The sequence below is a fragment of the Cetorhinus maximus genome, chromosome 17, assembly GCF_964194155.1.
Source record: "Cetorhinus maximus chromosome 17, sCetMax3.hap1.1, whole genome shotgun sequence".
In the NCBI taxonomy this organism is placed as follows: Eukaryota; Metazoa; Chordata; class Chondrichthyes; order Lamniformes; family Cetorhinidae; genus Cetorhinus; species Cetorhinus maximus.
The window spans coordinates 63,781,913-63,802,049 of NC_135895.1; the positions used below are offsets into that span (position 1 = coordinate 63,781,913).

Here is a 20,137-nt window from a genome sequence, read left to right on the forward strand (position 1 = left end):
GAGAGGCTGAAATTGAAATATGTTCCATTCTGCCATCATGGTATCAAGAACATGCCTCACCAAGTTTACAAAAGAATTAAATTATTGGAAAAGTCAAAGCTCGAAGAACTATGCCAACTGGTGGCACGCCAGATTATTAATTAAATAATTAAAAGCCCAGTCGACAGCCATTTTCCCAGGCCTTCCAGGGGGCTCTATGGTCCAAGGTAGGGCTCCCAGGGCCCCAACGCTGAAGGGCTGCCCTTCCAGTCACTGGGGCCTGCCTGCTTGTGAGGATGCTGCAAAACAGAGGTGCCCTTTCATTCTCTCTACAGCCTCAGCAACGGCCACCTCTCTCGGTGGTGCTACTATAGCTGCTGGGCTTTCTAATTGGGCCAGCAGCATGGAGAGAATGGGTCCGTGGGCCTGGTGGCAGTCAATTAAAAGGCTGCCACTGGGAAGATTGCCACCTAGGTCCCGCTACCCACTTGAGCGGGCTCAGGACCCACATTTGGTCCTGATATCGGGAGTTACCCCCGCTGGGTAAATTCCCAGCTGTAATTTTAACTAAAATGGAATTGTGTTTATATTAGGAATAAAGTGTACTTTGGCATAAAATGAAATCATTTTAATTCAATCATAAAGGAGAAAAATAAAATCAACATTTCACATAATATACAAAACTTCACCTCAAGTGGAAAATCCTTTGTTGTGACATCCACGAATGATTGGCAATAATGAGGATCCATGTATATCAAACTGTCATCTTGAAGAACAAAACAGAAGATAAGAAATTCAAAAATACCTAATGAGACATCTTCTTCCAGTCTCATCTCTACAGTTTGTACAATGAGTAAAATAATGCCCAGCATATAATTCTGCCAACACAGAGTTTGCTGTTTGAAGCCTATTTTCAGACAAGATTGTATTCTGAATTGTCAAATTGTGCTGTCCAAGCAAAATTTTTACATAGCAATTTCAATCTTATTTAAAATTTTCCAAAAATTACTAAATATAAAAAAACAATTGGTAAAAGAACTGTATATAGCTGAGGCCAAGTTTGACCTCCAGGCAATTGGTCTCAATGCTTTCTATACTACAGAAGAGAAAGGAAACCAGCCACTATCCAATGACTCATGATGAAAAAGTCGCAAGCAGGGATGTCAAGAAAGAACAGGGTTTGTCTCATCTGACTAACATGTAGAGAATGGTGACTCATATAAGGCACTGGAGGCAACAGTCAGCATGTTATAAGTTTAGAATCCTGCTCCAGACATTCTCTCAGGTGTGGTGATGCTAGTCACTCTTGTAAGCACTCTAAGCATCTAAGTTTAGGGATGCTCCTGTGCTGGTGTCCAAATTTGTAGAAAATTATAAAATAAGAGGCATAGTAAAATAATTCTGAGGACCAAAGGAGTTTCCAAGAATAACATGGCTGTGCAAAGAAGTGGAAGATGGAATACAGTGTCAGTAAATGTGAATTAAAACACTTTTGATATAGTAAGTAATAAAATAATTACAATTTGAATGGGGAAGAGGAGAGGGTGGCAGGGTGGAGAGGTCAGGTTCACAAGACATTAAAAGCAGTACCTCAAGTGTACAGGCTATAAAAAGCTAATGGAATGCTGAGTTGTGTAGCAAGGGGTATAGAATATAAAAATTGAAATGTAATGGCAAATTTATATCAAACCAAAGGACCACAGTTGAAGTACTAAGTGCAATTTTAGGCTTCGTGCTATAGGAAGGATTTTGAGGTAAAAGAGAAGTACAGTGCAGATTCACTAGGATGGTGCCTGGTGTGATAAAATTCAAATACAAATAAAGACTTCGGAAAAATTAGGCCTGTTTTCATTAACATAGAGGAGGTCATATGGTGATTTGATAGAAACAGGTTGTTTCCATTGATTGGGGGATTTGAAATGAGGGGCATAGATACAAGATTAAATGGAAAAGACTTCGAATAAAGAGGAGAAAATTATTTTTACATAGGAAGAAACAAGGCTGTGGAATGCAAATCAGAGTTAGTGATTAAAGTAGAGATCATGTCAACATTTAACACTGAATTGACAGGTGGCTGAAGGATTTAGATATTGGAAGAAAGGATCATGGGATTAGGACTTGTGCTCATGTGGAGGATGAACACCAACAAAAGACTAAGATAAAAGCAAAAGACTGGTTGTGCAAATGGCCCATTTGTGTTTTGTAATTTTAATCTTTGCTGAAATACAATATCAAACTATTCAATTGTATAATCCAAAGGAGTAAACAACAGCATTCATAGAACATAGGAACTGGAGCAGGCCATTCAGCCCCTCAAGTATGTTCCACCATTCACTGAGGTGATGGCTGATGCATTTCTTATCTCTATCCACTTGCCTTGGATCAGTATTCTTTTATGCCCTTGTCTAGTGAAAATCTATCAATCTCAGGTTTAAAATTATTAATTAAGCTAGCATCTACTGCTTTTTATAAAAGAGAGTTCCATACTTCTACCACCCTATATGTCAAGTAGTGATTCTTCTCTCGAATGGCCTGGCTCTGATTTTAAAGTTATGTCCCCTTATCCTAGACTCCCCCACCAACCTCTATCTACCATATTAAATCCTTTCAAAGTCCTAAAAAAAATCAACTCATCCCTCCTTAACCTTCTATAATCCAGAAAAGCAATAGCATTAGTGAATTAAAAGATATGGGGAACAGAGAGGCATGTCTGCAGCCACAGACTTAATTCCAGGATGCTATGTTGCTTCCCTGGTACCAAGGTCATGGATGTCACTGTGCAGCTGTAGAACACTGGGGTGGTAGGGTGAACATCCAGAGGTTATGTTCTACATCAGTATCAATGACATATGCAGGAATGCAGACGAGATCCTGCAGGCAGATTTTAAGGAGCTAGGGAGAAATTAATAAATACGAACTCTCCAGATTAGCCCCGGTGTCACCCAAGTACAGAAATTGTAGGACTGTGCATGTTGGGGAAGGAAACAGTTAAAGGAATTCAATTGCTAGTTATTAGTTAACAACCTAAGTGCCCATTTGGTTGTATAAAAGGGATAACAGGTGAGACACGTTCTCTCTGTGGAGTGTTTTATGCATTAGAAATAAAACTCTATCCGAAGGAGTCAGTCTTGGTCTCAGTCTTTATTGCCTAACAGTTACTGGAGCTTAATAGTGCAGATGGACGTGTGGCTTGACAGGTGGTGCAGGAGGAGGACTTTAGATACCTGCACCATTGGGACTGATTCTGGGGGAAATGAGAACTGTACAAGTTGAACTGACTGCACTTGGACTGGGATCAATATCATTGTCTGGAGGTTTGCTGGTACTGCTGGATGTGGGGAGGGAGAAGGCTTAAACTAGCTTAATATAAAAGCAAAATACTGTGGATGCTGGAAATCTGAAACAAAAACAGAAAATGCTGGAAAAACTTAGAAGGTCTGACAGCATCTTTGTGCAGCGGGTAACAGTTAACGTTTCGAGTCCGTATGACCTTTCTTCAGAGCTTAAACTAGTTTGACGGCAGATGGGAATCTGGGAGTAAATTCAGAAGAGAGAGAAGCAAAGGTGGAAATATAAGGCAGAAAATTAGTGACTATAGAAGGCAGAGGAAACAAAGACTAGAATATAGACAAAGTGATAGTGCCTAATGGTACTTCAATGCAGAGAGTCTAGTGAACAAGGCAGATTAGCTAAAGGCACATTTAGACACTTGGAAATACGACATTATAGAACTTACTGAAACATGGCTTAAAGGAGGGCAGGTATGCCAGCTCAGTATTCCTGGTTGCATGATTTTGAGGTGAGATGAGAGTGTTAAGCATCCATCCATCGCAGGAGGCAATGGACTGCACCCAGGGTGTTCGTCACTTATCTATTGAACATAATCCATTGTGGTTGTAGAGGCCGACTCGAGAGTGGCAGTCCCTTCCGCAGCTGGCACAGATGAAGAGCGTAGGCCTGAGGTCAACTAATGATTTTCCTTCCCGGAAGGCTCTTTTCCACCATTTGGTCATTTATTTTGTCCTCTGCTTTTTCCACCCCCTTCCTGGCTACTTTGTCTCCAGCAACTGTGGTCAGCAGCAAGGACTTCCTGTGCATTGACTCTGATCCCGATCAACTTGAAGCTTTAGGGAAAACATGCTAGGGAACCCTGCATGTTGGTGTATTTCCATATTTGGCAATCTGTCTTGCCAGGGGATGCCCAATATTCATCTGAGGTTGCAGAGGTAGAAGTTGTTCAGCTGCTTTTCTTGGCTTGCACAAGTTATCCATGCCTCACTACTGTAAAGGAGGGTGCTGAGAACACCGGCCTGGTAAACATGGAGCTTTGTATTTTTGTTAAGTTTGCAGTTGGCTCACACTTGACTTTTCAACTTTAACATACCAGCTGCGCCTGGTATCCCTTACTGAAGTTCACTTGGAAAAGCTTGTAGATCGGTTTTTGTGGGCCTGCAAGGATTTTGGCCTGACAATCAGCATCAGGAAGTCCAAAGTTAGGGCCAGGACGTAGAGACTCCACCTTCCATCAACACTGACAACTTCACTCTAGAGGCGTTGACAGTTTGGACCAACAATTAGCAGGAACCTGCCCCCTTCAGATAGAGAGGGATTTAAAAAAGGAAGGGATTACAATATTGGTTAAAGGAACAATTATAGCTGTGAGGAGGGATGGTATGCTGGAAGGATCATCAACAAGACCATAAAGGTTGAATCAAAGAACAAAAAAGGGGCAATCACATTGGGGGTCTATAGTAGACCCCAAGCAAACAATCAGAGGGAAATAGAAGAGCAAATGTACAGGTAACTTTCTGAGAGGTACAACAATAGATCAGTGATTGCAGGGGATTTCAACTACTCAAATATTAACTGGGTTTGCATCATGTAAAATGTATGGGGGGGGGTGAAATTCTCAAAATGCATGAAGGATAACATTTTTGGCTAGAGTAGGGGCAGTTCAGGACTTAGTTACAGGGAATGAAGCTGAACAGGTAGAAGGATCAGTGACTGCATTTTAGTGACATTAATCATAACTCAGTTAGATTTAGCATAGCTATAGAAAAGGGCAAAAATAGACAAGGAGTAAAAGTTCTCAACTGGAGAAAAGGAAATTTTACTAAACTGTGATGCAATTTAGCAAAAGTGGACTTAGAAACAGCTACTTAAAGGTAATGTAGTGATAGGCAAGGGAGGCATTCAATGAGAAGATAACTCCTCCATGTTGAACACCACTTGGAAGAAGCACTGAGGGTGGCAAGGGCACAGAATGTACTCTGGGTGGGGGACTTCAATGTCCATCACCAAGAGTGGCTTGGTAGCACTACTACTGACTGAGCTGGCTGAGTCCTAAAGGACATAGCTGCTAGATTGGGTCTGCTGCAGGTGGTGAGGGAACCAACAAGAGGGGAAAACATACTTGACCTCATGACGCAGATGCATCTGTTCACGGCAGCATTGGTAGGAGTGACCTCCGCACAGACCTTGTGGAGACGAAGTCCAGTCTTTACATTGAGGATACCCTCCATCGTGTTGTGTGGCACTACCACCATGATAAGTGGTATAGATTTTGAACAGATCTAGCAACTCATGACTGGGCATCCAAGAGGCTTCAATGAGGAGTGCAGGAAAGCATGCCAGGAGCAGCACCAGGCAAACCTAAAAATGAGGTGTCAACCTAGCGAAGCTTCAACTCAGGACTGCTTGCGTGCCAAACAGCGTAAGCAGCAAACAATGGACAAAGCTAAGCAATTCTACAACCAATGGGTCAGAGCTAAGCTCTGCAGTCTTGCCACATCAGCCGTGAAAGGTGGTGGACAATTAAACAACTCAAAGGAGGAGGAGGCTCCACAAATATCCCCAGGCTCAATGATGGGGGAGCCCAGCACATCAGTGCAAAAGATAAGGCTGAAGCATTTGCAACAATCTTCAGCCAGAAGTGTCGAGTCGATGATCCATCTCTGCCTCCTCCAGAAATCCCCAGCATCACGGGTGCCTGTCTTCAACCTTTTCAATTCACTCCACGTGATATCAGGAAATGGCTGAAGGCATTGGACACTGCAAAGGCTGTGGACCCTGACAATATTTTGGGAATAGTACTGAAGACTTGTGCTCTAGAACTTGCCATGCCCCTAGCCAAGTTGTTCCGGAACAGCTATAACACTGGCATCTACCTGGAAATGTGGAAAATTGCCCAGGTATGTCCCATCCACAAAAAGCAGGACAAATCCAAGCCGGCCAATTACCGCCCCATCACTCTACTCTCCATCATCGGTAAAGTGATGGAAGGGGTCATCAACAGTGCTATCAAGCAACACTTGCTTAGAAATAACCTGCTCAATGAGGCTCAGTTTGGCTTTCGCCCGATCACTCAGCTCCTGACCTCATTACAGCCTTGGTTCAAACATGGACAAAAGAGCTGAATTCCAGAGGTGAGGTGAGAATGACTGCTCTTGACATCAAGGCAGAATTTGACCAAGTATGGTATCAAAGAGCCCTAGCAAAACTGGAGTCAATGTGAATCGGGGGAAAATTCTCCGCTGCTTGGAGTCATACCTAACACAAAGGGTGGTGGTTGTGGTTGTTGGAGGTCAATCATTTCAGTCCCAGGACATCACTGCAGGAGTTCCTCAGGGTAGTGTCCTAGGCCCAGCCATCTTCCGCTGCTTCATCAATGACCTTCCTTCCATCATAAGGTCAGAAGTAGGGACGTTCGCTGATGTATTCAGCAACATTCGGACTTCTTCAGTATCTGAGGAGTCACATGTCCAAATGCAGCAAAATCTGGACAATATCCAGGCTTGTGCTGACAAATGGCAAGTAACATTTGCACCACACAAGTACCAGGCAATGACCATCTCCAACAAATGAGAATCTAACCGTCACCCCTTGACATTCAATGATATTACCATCGCTGAACCCCCATTATCAACATCCTGGGGGTTACCATTGACCAGAAAATGAACTGGGCTAGCCAGATAAATACCGTGGCTACAAGAGGAGGTCAGATGCTAGGAACCCTACGGTGAGTAACTCACCTCCTGACTCCCCAAAGCCTGTCCACGAATTACAAGGCACAAGTCAGGAGTGTGATGGAATACTCCCCACTTGCCTGGATGAGTGCAACTCCCACAACACTCAAGAAGGTCGACACCATCCACGGAAAAGTGGCCTGCTCTATTGGCACCCCATCCACAAACACTGTCCCTCCACCACTGATGCACAGTGGCAAAGTGAACAACTTCACATATTCCCACGTTAAACTATATCTATCTGCAACCTCATGTCCTCTTCACAACATACTTTCCTACCTATCTTTGTGTCATCTGCAAATTTAGCTACCATGTCTTCACTCCCCTCATCTAAGTCATTGATGTAAATCTTAAAAAGTTGAGGCCCCAGCACAGACCCCTGTGGGATTCCACTCATCACATCCTGCCAATCCGAAAAAGACCCATTTAAGACCATAAGACATAGGAGCAGAAATTAGGCCATTCGGCCCATCGAGTCTGCTCCGCCATTCAATCATGGCTGATAAGTTTCTCAACCCCATTCTCCCGCCTTCTCCTCGTAATCTTTGATCCCCTTACCAATCAAGAACCTATCTATCTCGGTCTTAAATACACTCAATGTCCTGGCCTCCACAGCCTTCTGTGGCAATGAATTCCATAGACTCACCACTCTCTGGCTAAAGAAGTTTCTCCTCATCTCTGTTCTAAAAGGTCTTCCCTTTACACTGAGGCTGTGCCCTCGGGTCCTAGTCTCTCCTACTAATGGAAACATCTTCCCACGTCCACTCTATCCAGGCCTTTCGGTATTCTGTAAGTTTCAATCAGATCCCCCCTCATCCTTCTGAACTCCATCGAGTATAGACCCAGAATCCTCAAATGTTCCTCATATGTTAAGCCTTTCATTCCTGGGATCGTTCTCGTGAACCTCCTCTGGACCCTCTCCAGGGCCAGCACATCCTTCCTGAGATATGGGGCCCAAAATTGCTCGCAATATTCTAAATGTGGTCTGACCAGAGCCTTATAATGCCTCAGCAGCACATCCCTGCTTTTATATTCTAGTCCTCTCGAAATAAATGCCAACATTGCTTTGGCCTTCCTAACTACCGACTCAACCTGCAAGTTAACCTTAAGAAAATCCTGGACTAGGACTCCCAAGTCCCTTTGCACTCCAGATTTCTGAATTCTCTCCCCATTTAGAAAATAGTCTATGCCTCTAGTCTTCCTACCAAAGTGCATGACCTCACACTTCCCCACGTTGTATTCCATCTGCCACTTCTTTGCCCATTCTCCTAACCTGTCCAAATCCTTCTGCAGCCTCCCCGCCTCCTCAATACTACCTGTCCCTCCACCTATCTTTGTATCATCTGCAAACTTAGCCAGGATGCCCTCAGTTCCTTCATCTAGATCATTAATGTATAAAGTGAAAAGTTGTGGACCCAACACTGACCCCTGCGGAACTCCACTAGTCACCGGCCGCCATCCTGAGAGGGACCCCCTTATCCCCACTCTCTGCCTCCTGCCAGACGGCCAATCTTCTATCCAAGAGCACCTTGCCTCTAACACCACGGGCTCTTATCTTACTGAGCAGCCTCCTGTGCGGCACCTTGTCAAAGGCCTTCTGGAAGTCCAAGTAGATAACATCCATTGGCTCTCCTTTGTCTAACCTACTCGTTACCTCCTCAAAGAATTCTAACAGATTTGTCAGGCATGACCTCCATTTGTGCATACTCTCTGCTTTCTGCCAGCCAGCCAATTTTCTATCCAAGCTAATATGTTACCCTTACACCATGAGCTTTTATTTTCTGCAATAATCTTTGATGTGCCACCTTATCAAATGCCTTCTGGAAATCCAAGTACAGAACGTCTACAAGTTCTTCTTTATCCACGGCACATGTTACTCCCGCAAAGAACTCCAATAAATTGGTTAAACATTAATTCCCTTTCACAAAACCATGCTTACACTTCCCGGTTAACTTGAGTTTCTCCAAGTACCCAGCTATAACCTCCTTAATGATCAATTCTAACACCTTCCCCACGACAGACGTCAAGCTAAACTGGCCTATAGTTTCTTGTTTTCTGCCTCCCTCCCTTCTTGAATAAAGGGGTTAGATTTTCTACTTTCTAGTCGATGGAACTTTACCAGAATCTAGGGGATTTTGGAAAATTAACACATCTACTACCTCATTAGCCACCTCTTTTAAGACCCTGAGATGAAGTCCATCAGGACCCGGAGACTTGCCAGCCCGCAGCTCAGTCAGTTTCGCAGTACCGCTTCCCTAATGCTTGTAATTTCACCAAGTTCCCCTCTCCCTTCCACCTGATTTACAGCTATTACTGTAATGATTTTTGTATCTCTATAATGAAAACAGAAGTAATATATTTGTTCATTTCATTCGCCATTTCCTTATTATCTACTATTAACTCCCCATTGTCATTCTCTAGAGGGTCAACACTCACTTTACTTATTCTTTTCCTCTTTAAATACCTGTAGAAACTCTTACTATCCATTTTTACATTTCTAGCTAGCTTCCTCTCATACTCTTAATTTCTTATTCCTGATTAACCTTTTAGTCATTCACTGCCATTCTTTATATTCTGACCAATCATCTGACCTGCCACTCATCTTTGCGCAGTTATATGCTCTTTCCTTGAGTTCTTAAGTTAACCACGGATGGTGGGTCCTCTCCTTAGAATTTTTCCTTATACTAGGAATATACTTATTCTGAATATTCTGAAATATCCCCTTAAATATCTGTCACTGCTTCTCTATTTATCTATCCCCAAGTTTACTATCCCAGTTCATTTCAGCTAGCTCAGCTTTCATGCCCACATAGTTGCCCTTGTTTAAGTTTAAAATATTAGTCTTAGACCCGCTCTTCTCCCTTTCAAACTGAATGTAAAATTCAATCATATTGTGGTCAGTGCTATCTAGGACTGCCTTCACTCTGAGGTCATTAATTAATCCTGTCAAATGACACAATACCAAGTCTAATATAACCTGCTCTCTGGTTGGTTCCAGAACATGCTTCTCTAAGAAACTCTCTCAAAAGCATTCTATGAACGCCTCTCCCAGGCTACTACTGCCAACCTGATTTTTCCAGTTTGTATGTGGATTAAAATCACCCATGATTATTGCTGCCCCTTTATCACAAGCACGCAATATCTCTCTTTGTATATTTTGTCCTAAATTGTGGTTACTGTTAGGGGGCCTGTAGGCCACTTCCACTAGTGACTTTTTTCCCCTACTATTTCTCATCGCTACCCAAACTAATTCTACATACTGATCTCCTAAACCAAGATCATCTCTAACTATTGCACCAATGCCATCCTTGATCAACAGTACTACTCCTCCACCTCTACTTAGCTTCCTATTCTTTTTGAATGTCATATATCCCTCAACATTCAGGACCCAATCCTTGTCATCCTGAAGCCATGTCTCTGTAATGGCTATCAGATCATATCTGTTTACTTCAATATCAATTCATTTACTTTAGTATGAATGCTACGTGCATTCAGATACAGAGCCTTTAGTTTTGTCTTTTTGTTATCTTTGTAACACCTAGTCTTGACTATTGGTGTATCCTCAGGTTTTATCTCTCCGTCCCTTCCTGCTATTTTATGACCCTCATTTCCCATATTACTATTATAGTCTCCTGCCTTGAATCTACCCCTTGATTTGCCACATCTGCCCAAACTTGATTCCCTTCCCGTCCTTGTTTAGTTTACAGCCCTCTCTACTTCCCTAGTTTTGCGATCCGCAAGAACACTCGTCCCAGCACAGTTCAGGTGTAGACCATCCCAACGGTACAGCCCCCATTTTCCCCAGTACTGGTGCTAGTGCCCCACAAACTGGAACCCACTTCTCCCACACCAGTCTTTGAGCCACACATTTTTCTCTCTAATCTTATTTGCCCTCTGCTAATTTGCATGCGACTCAGGTAATATTCCAGAGATTACCACTTTTGAGGTTCTGCTTCTTAATTTGGTATGAGATTCTCATAATGACCATGTAGAACCTCCTCCCTTGTTCTGTCTATGTTGTTGGTACCTACATGGACCACGACAACTGGATCCTCCCCTTCCCACTGCAAGTTCCTCTCCAGCCCTGAGCAGACATCCCAAACCCTGGCAACAGGCAGGCAACACAGCCTCTGGACTCTCAATCTTTGCTGCAGAGAACAGTGTCAATCCCTCACTATACTGTCCCCTACTAACACTACATTCCTGTTTGCTCCCCCCACTTGAATGGCTTCCTGTACCATGGTGCCATGGCCAACCTGTTCATCCTCCTTGCAGACCTTGTTTTCGACCACACAGTTTGTGAGCACCTCAAACCTGTTTGACAATTTGAAAGTCTGAAGCTCCTCCACTATTGTCTACTCAGTCCCATTACCTGCCTCACTCATTGTCACATCCTCTTGTCCCTCACTGCTGATCAAAACAGACAACCCTATTCTAAGAAGCATGCCCATCTTCTGGAACAAAGTGTCCAGGTGTTTCTCCCCCTCCCTTATGTTGCGCAGTGTCTGCAGTTCGGATTCCAAGTCAATAATCCTGATCCGAACTCCTCTATCTGCTTACACTTTCTGTAGATGTGTTTGTCCTGGATCGCCTTGCCGCCCAAAAGCTCCCACATTCCACAGCTGCAACATAACACCTGTCCTGCCATTGTTACTTGTTATTTAGTTAACTTAATTTAATTACTCATTTAATTAACTTAGGATAGTTCCGATATATACCACACCTCTTTTCCCCGTGTATCAAATTCCCACGTGAACCTAATTCACTACTCACTCAGTCTCTGTCTCACACAGGCGTAGTCGCCTGTTGCTTTTATAGACCCTCTGATGAGTCATTAGCTAGTTTAGCTTACTGCTACAGTAATTAACATTTGAACCAACTGCTTTCCTGTGATAGGCAGATAACTGCCACTCCAAGCCCAAGCAGTTCTCTACTTAACAAGCTAACCTAGCTTACTTAAAGGTTAGTACTATGTCAGATCTTGATTCTTAATCTATAGTTAAAACCTGAAAAGGAATTACCAGAACTTACCACATGAACCTAATTCGCTACTTATTCAGTTTCCATTTCATCTGGTGTAATCACCTGTCTCCTCGCATGGCCCTTACCGATCAGGGGTAGCGAGAGCAGTCGGGGGATGGTAAGGGCAGTCAGGGAGGGTATGTGGGGTTAGTCAAGGGTCCCTGGGATGGGGGGGTGGGGGGGGATGCAGTGGGTGGGATTGCAGTCAGGGGTTGGGAAGATGGTTGGAAGGGTGGGGGGGAGACCTGCCGGGGGGGGGGGGGGGGGGGGAATGGGGAGGGAGTAGTTGGAGGTCCTGTGGAGGGCTGGGTGGGTGGGGGGATTTCTGTGGTTCTATGAAGGGGTCAGGGTGGGTCAGTACTATAGTTGTCCAGGACTTAGAAGCGGTTTTAATTCTTCTAACTTTTTCTAGGTAACTTGCTGTGAGACAGTTGGAACCATCTGAATTTTGTGATTTAAATCAGAGTTTTGGATGGTTCCCAGTGCAGGGTAATTGCCCAACGGAAGTTTGAATTTCCCAGGCAATTGCCGTGCAATCCTTACCTGGGGACATTCGTGGGGGTTCCCCAGTGGTATAACGGCCAGGAACTCAGAAGTTATGGGCCATTGTAACTGTGTTCATTAAAGACAAGTAAGATACAGACATTGTAGTTAAGCAGGAGCGGTGTAAAATACTGGATGTCATAAACAGTGAGATGGGCAATATTAAGGGACGTAGCATCAATGAAGGTATATCAATCATCAGATTTGGATGAAATGCATGCCAAGCTGTCATAGAGAAGCAAAGGAAGAAATAACAGAGGCTCTGACAAACATTTTCCAATCCTCTCCGGTTACAGGCATAGCACCAGAGGACTGGAGGACTGCTAATGTTGTATCATTCTTTAAAAGGGAGAAAAGGGTTAGGCTGATTAACTACAGGCCAGTCAGCCTAATCCCAGTGGTGGGCAAATTAATGGATAAATCAGCATGGATTTGTGAAGCAAAGGTCATGTTTGACTAACTTGATTGAATATTTTGAGGTAAGAAGGGAGGATGATGAGGGTAACGCATTTTATGTAGTCTAGATTTTAGAAGGCATTTGACAAGGTTGCAAATGGCAGACTGATTAGAAAAGTAAAAATTGGATCCAAAACTGCAAAACACCTTAGATGCTGGAACTCTGAAATAAAAAGGAGAAAAAGCCGGAAATACTCATTATACCTGACATCATTTGTGGAGAGAAAAACAGTTAACATTTCAGGTCCAAGATCATTTTGATGAAAGGTCACAGGCCTAAAAAGCTAACTCAGTTTCTCTTTCCACAAATGCTACCAGACCTGCTGTGTATTTCCAACATTTTCTATATGGATTCAAAATTGGGAAAGTGGGAAACAAATGGCAATGCTCAACAGCTGATTTTATGACTAGAAGGCTGCTTCCAATGGGTTCTACAGGGGTCAATACTAGATCCCTTGCTTTTTGTGGTGTATATCAATGATTGAAACTCAAATGTAAGAGGCATGATTAAGAAGTTTGTAGATAATACAAAAATTGGCCATGTATTTGATAGTAAGGGAGAAAGCTGGAGAGTACAGAATGACTAATGGACTGGTCAGGTGGGCAGAAAAGTGACTAATAGTATTCAATCTGGACAAATGGGGGATAATACATTTGGACTGGGGAAGCAAGGCAAGGAAATACACAATAAATAGTAAGATGATACTGAGAAGTGTAGAAGAGCACAGGGACATTGGAATGCATATCCACAGATCCCAGAATGTAGCAAGACAGGTAGATAAGATGGTTAAAGAAGGCAAAGGGCATATCTTTACAAACAAAACATATTAACACATGAATCAGGCAATTTGGACCCTTGAGTCTGCTCTGCCACTTAATAAGATCATGGCTAATCTGATTGTGGTCTCTACTTTCCTGTCTACCCCCTTTACCCTTTGGCTCCCTTGTTAGTCAAGAATCTATCTACCTCAGCCCTAAACATATTCAATGACTCTGCCTCCACTGCTCTCTGAGGAAGAGAATTCCACAGGCTGACAACCATCAGAGAGAAATAACTTCTCTTCATCTCAGTCTTAAATTGGAGACCCCTTATTTTTAAACTGTTTCTCTCACTCTAGTCTTTTCCACAACAGGAAACATCCTTTCGGCATCCACTTTGTCATCCCCACAGGATTTTATATATATCGATAAGACTACCTCCCCTGCTTCTAAACTCCAATGGATATAGGCCCAACCTGTTCTCATAACTCCTTCATCCCACCAGTCAAGTGAACCTTCTCTGAACTGCTTCTAATGCAATTATGTCTTTTCTTAAGACCACCAAAACTGTACACAGTTCTCCAGATGTGGTCTCACCAATGCCCTGTACAACTGCAGCAAAACTTCCCGACTTTTATATTCCATTCCCCTTGCAACAAATGACAACATTCCACTTGCCTACCTAATCATTTGCTGTACTAATTTTTTGTGATTCAAGTACAACACCCAGATTCCTCTGTACCATACAGTTCTGCAGTCTCTCTCCATTTAAATAATGCTGCTTTTCTATCCTTCCAGTTAAAGTCTAACTAGGCTGTTGTAAAGCTGTAACAAAAAAACACTCCACCTTCTATTCTAGTGCTCTAGTCAAAAAGGCTAACATTCCAACAGCCTTTTTAATTATATTTTATACCTGACTGCTACATTTTAGTGAACTATGCACAAGGATCTCTTTGGATCGTCAATGTTTCTAGCTTTGCGCTATTTAGAATAATCCTCAGATTCATCCTTTTTTGCTCCAAAACGGATGACCTCACACTTAACTGCAATGAGTCCATTTGCCATAGTTCTGCCCAATCACTTAATCAATCATCATCTCTTTGTGATTTTATGCTTCCATTGCACTATTTCTTATACCACCAATCTTTTTGTCAGTGACAAACTTAGATATCAGGTTACAAAAGCCAAAACTGCAATGCTTGAAATCTGAAATAAAACCAAAAATGCTGGAAATATGCAGCAGGTCTGGCAACATCAGGGAGAGAGGAAAAGAGTTGATGTTTTAGGTCAATGATGAATGTTCATTAACCTGCAACTTTAGCTCTGTTCCCTTCTCCAGAGATGCTATCAGACTTGCTGAGTGCTTCCAGTAGTTTCTGTTGAACATATGGCTGACTATTGTCATTCACAAGTATAGTGAAAAGTTGAGAAACCAGCATGGATCCTTATGGGACAACACTAATCACTTCCTTTCAATTCGAGTACATACCTATTAAGCATAATCTCTTTCCCCTCCCATCTAACCAATCTCCTAACCAGGTCAATAATTTGCCTTTAATTCCATGAGCTTTAATTTTAGTTCATAGTCTTCCCTCCATTATAAGGTCAGAAATGAGGATGTTCATGGATGACTGCACAATGTTCAGCACCATTTGCAACTCCTCAGATACTGAACCTGTCTGTGTCCATATGCAGCAGGACCTGGACAACATTCAGGCTTGGGCTGATAAATGGCAAGTAACATTCGCGCCACACAAGTGCCAGACAATGAACATCTCCAACAAAAGAGAATCTAACCATCTCTCCTTGACATCCAATGGCATTACCATCACTGAATCTCCCCATTTTCAACATCCTGGGGTTACCATTGACCAGAAACTGAAATCGACCAGCCATATAAATACTGTGGCTACGAGAGCAGGTCATAGGCTGGGAGTTCTGCGGAGAGTAACTCACCGCCTGTCCACCATCTACAAGGCACAAGTCAGTGTCATGGAATACTTTACACTTGTCTGGATGAGTGCAGCTCCAAAACACTCAAGAAGCTCAAAACCATCCAGGACAAAGAGCCTGCTTGATTGGCACCCCATCCACCATTCACTCCCTCCGCCTCCGACAAACAGTAGCAGCAGTGTGTACCATCTACAAGGTGCACTGCAGCACTTACGAAGCCTCCTTCGACAGCACTTTCCAAACCCAAGAACTCTGCCACCTAGAAGAGCAAGGGCGGCAGAGGCATGGGAGCACCACCACCTCCTTACACACCATCCTGACTTGGAAATATATCACTGTTCCTTCACTGTTGCTGGATCAAAATCTTGGAACTCTATTTCTAACAACACGATGGGTGTTCCTACAAAACATGGACTGCAGTGGTTCAAGAAGCATACCACCACCTTCTCAAAGGTAATTAGGGACGGGCAATAAATGCTGGCCTAGCCAGCGATGCCCACATCCCATGAGCGAAATTTAAAAAGTCTCTTAACGTGGAACCATATCAAATGTCTTCTGGGAGTTCATATAAACGACATCAATAGACATTCGCCTGTCAACTATTTGAGTTATTTCCTCAAAAAAGTACTTCCTTTGTAAGCTGAGTTGGCTATTCATGATTTCAAATTATATCTTGTTAAAATATTGATGGATCGCAATACATCGTTACACATCAATATCTTTGATACTTAAGTAAGGTTCCTATTTTTACTCATTTGTGACTGCCCTAAAAAGGTGATGGGGCTTCTCTTTGAACCACTACACTCTTCTGCTGATAGCGTTAATTCAGAAATTCCGAGATAATGACCCAGCAATAATGAAGCAACAGCTATATCTGGTCAAGACAGGACACTCTGTAACTTTGGTTGGAACTTGGAGAAGCTGGTGCTCACATGACATTCATGTTGTTGTCCTTCTTGGTACAGGTTGTGGGACATGCACATACTTTTGGAAGCCACAAAATGATAGAGCTCCTGATATATCCTTATACACTCTTGACTGAACAAGGGTTGGTCTCCAAATGGGAAGTTAATGGGAGGAGTGAGGGGTATGTAGGCCCAGGATGTTCCAGATTGTGATCACAATTCTGCTCTTGCATGGATGTCGAGTTTTGGACTGCTAAATGCGTCCTTAGTCTGCATCACTTAACACAGCAATAATGTCACACTGCAGAATGGTAGGTGTCCTCACTGTGAAGATGAGGCTTTTGTCTTTACAAGGATAAAGACGGCATGGTGGTCATCACTGCCGGTGCTACTGTAGACAGGCTGGTGAGGTTGAAGTAAGCTAAGTTCCTTCACCACCTGATGCAATCCCAGTTCGACAGCCATTACTTTCAGGTACAATATAAAGCAGTACCTGAATTGTCAAGTGAGTGGAGCGGAGGATTGTGGGGGTTGGTCGGGGGCAGGGAGGAGTAGAGGCTTATAGGCAGTAATCATCATATGTGTTTGGTAAGCCTACCCAACTGTATGCCACTGTGCTAACTGTATACCAGTGATGGTAACGGCGGAGTTTGGGGCTTTTGCTTATAGATAAGATTTTGAGTATGACGGTCAGTCAATTGCCCGACTAGACAATTCTCCCAACACAGGCACATGTTAGTGACGAGGATTTTGCAGGGTTGACTGAGCTGGGATTGCTGGAGTCTCATCCTTATCATTGCCAACAGGTGCATTCAACATTTCTCTTATGATTTTATTCTATAGTGATTGTTTAAGACTGAATGTCATGCTGGGTCACTTCAGAGAGCATTATGATTCCGCCACATATTGAGAGAATGAACCAGGTGGATATTTACAGCTTTGATGGCCATTTTTCCTACTACAAGCCTACAGATTACCATATTTATGAATTCAATTTCTTCTGTTGTTATAACTCTGAATCAAGCACTAATATTACGCTAGTACAGCTTCCTAAGTGCTAAAAATTGTTTTATTTCTGAAATTTTTAAAATCATTTTTCCGTAATTTTCAGTCATCCTTTCCTGATGTCCTTTACTCCTTGTCGGAATTCCAGAGATGTTGGTATTCTCTGGTGATTCACTTAAACAGGTATTATTCATATGTAATGAGAACGAGTATTAGCAGGCTATTTGATTACAGGGAAAACACAACAAGGTTACCTCATTAGCCCTTCAGGCTATTTCTAAATATTCCCATTTCTAGGAGTTACAGCTTTAATCAGTGATTTGGATGTTTTTCTCCTCCTTAATCCAAGAGCACTGAGGCCAATTTTAGCATCCTTGTACCAGCTAATTTAACACAGCCCAGGGATCAGACTAAGAATATTCCTGGCCTGTGTGGCTCAGTCACTATTGGATAAACTTGTTAAGCCATTGGGAAAGCCATTACAGCAGGAGTGCCCAATATTTGTGAGTTATTTTGGTTCACACATGAACACAAAGTTTAAACTCATGTTTCCATTAATCTGTGCAAATCTCAAACTGCTATTAGTAATAGACTTTGGTGTTGTGATTTAGATTTACCCATTAATCAAGCAGCAGTGATAGAAACAACTTTGTACAAACCTAAAAAAGTTCGAACAGGACAAACCAGGGAGTAAGAAATATAAAGAAAAACACAAGTTGCTTGAAATTCATGAGCTAGATTGCCAGTGCTCGCAGGCTAAACATGGGTACAGTTAGAATTTTAATGCTAAACTGTATAAAAATTAACTCTAAAAAAATTCAAGATTAAAACAACATATACCCTTTATCTGTATGCATCCCATCAACCTTTTTTCTTACTTTTTAGGTTTTCTAATTTTAAAAAAAACTTTAATGTCACTTTGTTCTTGCTTAATATTTTTGTTAACCTTTTATCTTTTTTGGAGGCAAGTGCAAATTGGAAAAATATTGTCAATTGATTCAAAAGCCACTTTTCAAATAATTCATGCCAAAAAATTCAGGATTAACGTGGCTGTGGAGAGGACCAATTACTATTTAACACATTTCTCAATCTTAAACAGAAAGATACTGCTATTTTATAAGTACAGTTGTCAGTGGGCTCTGAAGGAAGAGTACACTCTTCTGAATAAAATCATTTACAGTGTATTAGGTCTTAACATTAGTCTTTTTGGTTGCATTAAATCTGAAAAAGTTATTTATCTTGATATTATAATTTTGTATGTTAAAATTAACTTTATTTTATAAGCGGTTTATAGGCACTGTGCAAGGTTATTAAAGAATATTGCACTAAATTATGTGCACAATGATAATTCAATTCACATCAAAACATATTACAAAAAGTTGGCATTTTTGGATGATATGTCAGAAATTACATTTGGATATTCTATCCTCTTATCCTTCAGGACAATAGATAGCATCTCTCCAGTTTGCAGCACTGAAACAAAAGCAAACTAATGAGGTACATTTTGTTATTTTAAGAAGTTAATAGTCTCATGTTGTCACTGTTTATTTAGTATATTAGAACCCACACTCTGTTGCGAAAATGAAACATCAGCAAAGACAGTTAAATTAACAGAAAGTTAATATAATAACCTCATCTAAACATAACCCCACCACCGACAACGCCCTAATATTAGACAATTCAAAAATACTGTCTTAACACAAAGATGAGATGGGCAAAATCTATAATTATATTGCTAAGTATTTACAGAAAAAAATCACATTAAGTAAAATGCACAAACCTTGAAATCCTACAAAGTAGAAAGACTGTTTTGGTTTTCCACCAATAATTCCAACGCAGAACTCAAGACTCAAGATCCCCTATTCAAAAAAAAGTGAAAGTGTGATAGGGTAGGTTCAGCTTTTTCCAACTCATGCCAATATTACCAAACACTTTTTTTCCCTTCTTTTCTGGTAAACGATAACTGCATCAGTGTCGCTTCATGCTCTCGTCTGGATCTGGAAAAAATTATCGATTTTGCTTCCAATTTCCATCCTCTCTCACTTTCACATGGTCCATCTCCGACACTTCCCTTCCCTTCCTTGGCCTCTCGTTCGGTCTCCATTTCTGGTGATGGACTGTCCACCAATATTCATTACAAGCCCACCCAAACCCCACAACTACCTCGACTACAGCTCCTCACACCCAGCTTTCTGTAAGAAATCCATCCCATTCTCCCAGTTCCTTTGCCTCCGTCACATCTGTTCTGATGATTACCTTCCAAAACAGGGCTTCTGACATGTCTTCCTTTTTCCTGAGGGTTCCCCCGCAACTGTGGTTGACAGAGCCCTCAAATGTGTTCGACCCATTCCTGCACCTCTGCCCTCACCCATTCCCCTCCCGTCTAGAACCATGATAGAGTCCCCCTCGTCCTCACTTTTCACCCCACCAGCCTCCACATTCAAAGGACCATCCTCTGCCACTTCCACCAACTCCAGCATGATGCCACCA

At 42.2% G+C, this 20,137-nt stretch overlaps 1 protein-coding gene across 3 annotated transcripts in view; it reads right to left on the bottom strand.

Moving 5' to 3' along the window:
* Positions 1–20,137, bottom strand: part of atg4c (autophagy related 4C, cysteine peptidase) — a 72,892-nt gene that overhangs the window by 8,155 nt on the left and 44,600 nt on the right. For all 3 annotated transcript variants that reach the window (XM_078561324.1, XM_078561322.1, XM_078561323.1), the window contains exons 8-9: positions 19,428–19,506; positions 669–745 (exon numbers count right to left, since the gene is read on the bottom strand). In XM_078561324.1, the coding sequence (XP_078417450.1) occupies positions 669–745; positions 19,428–19,506 (156 nt within the window). The remainder of the gene's footprint in view (positions 1–668; positions 746–19,427; positions 19,507–20,137) is intronic.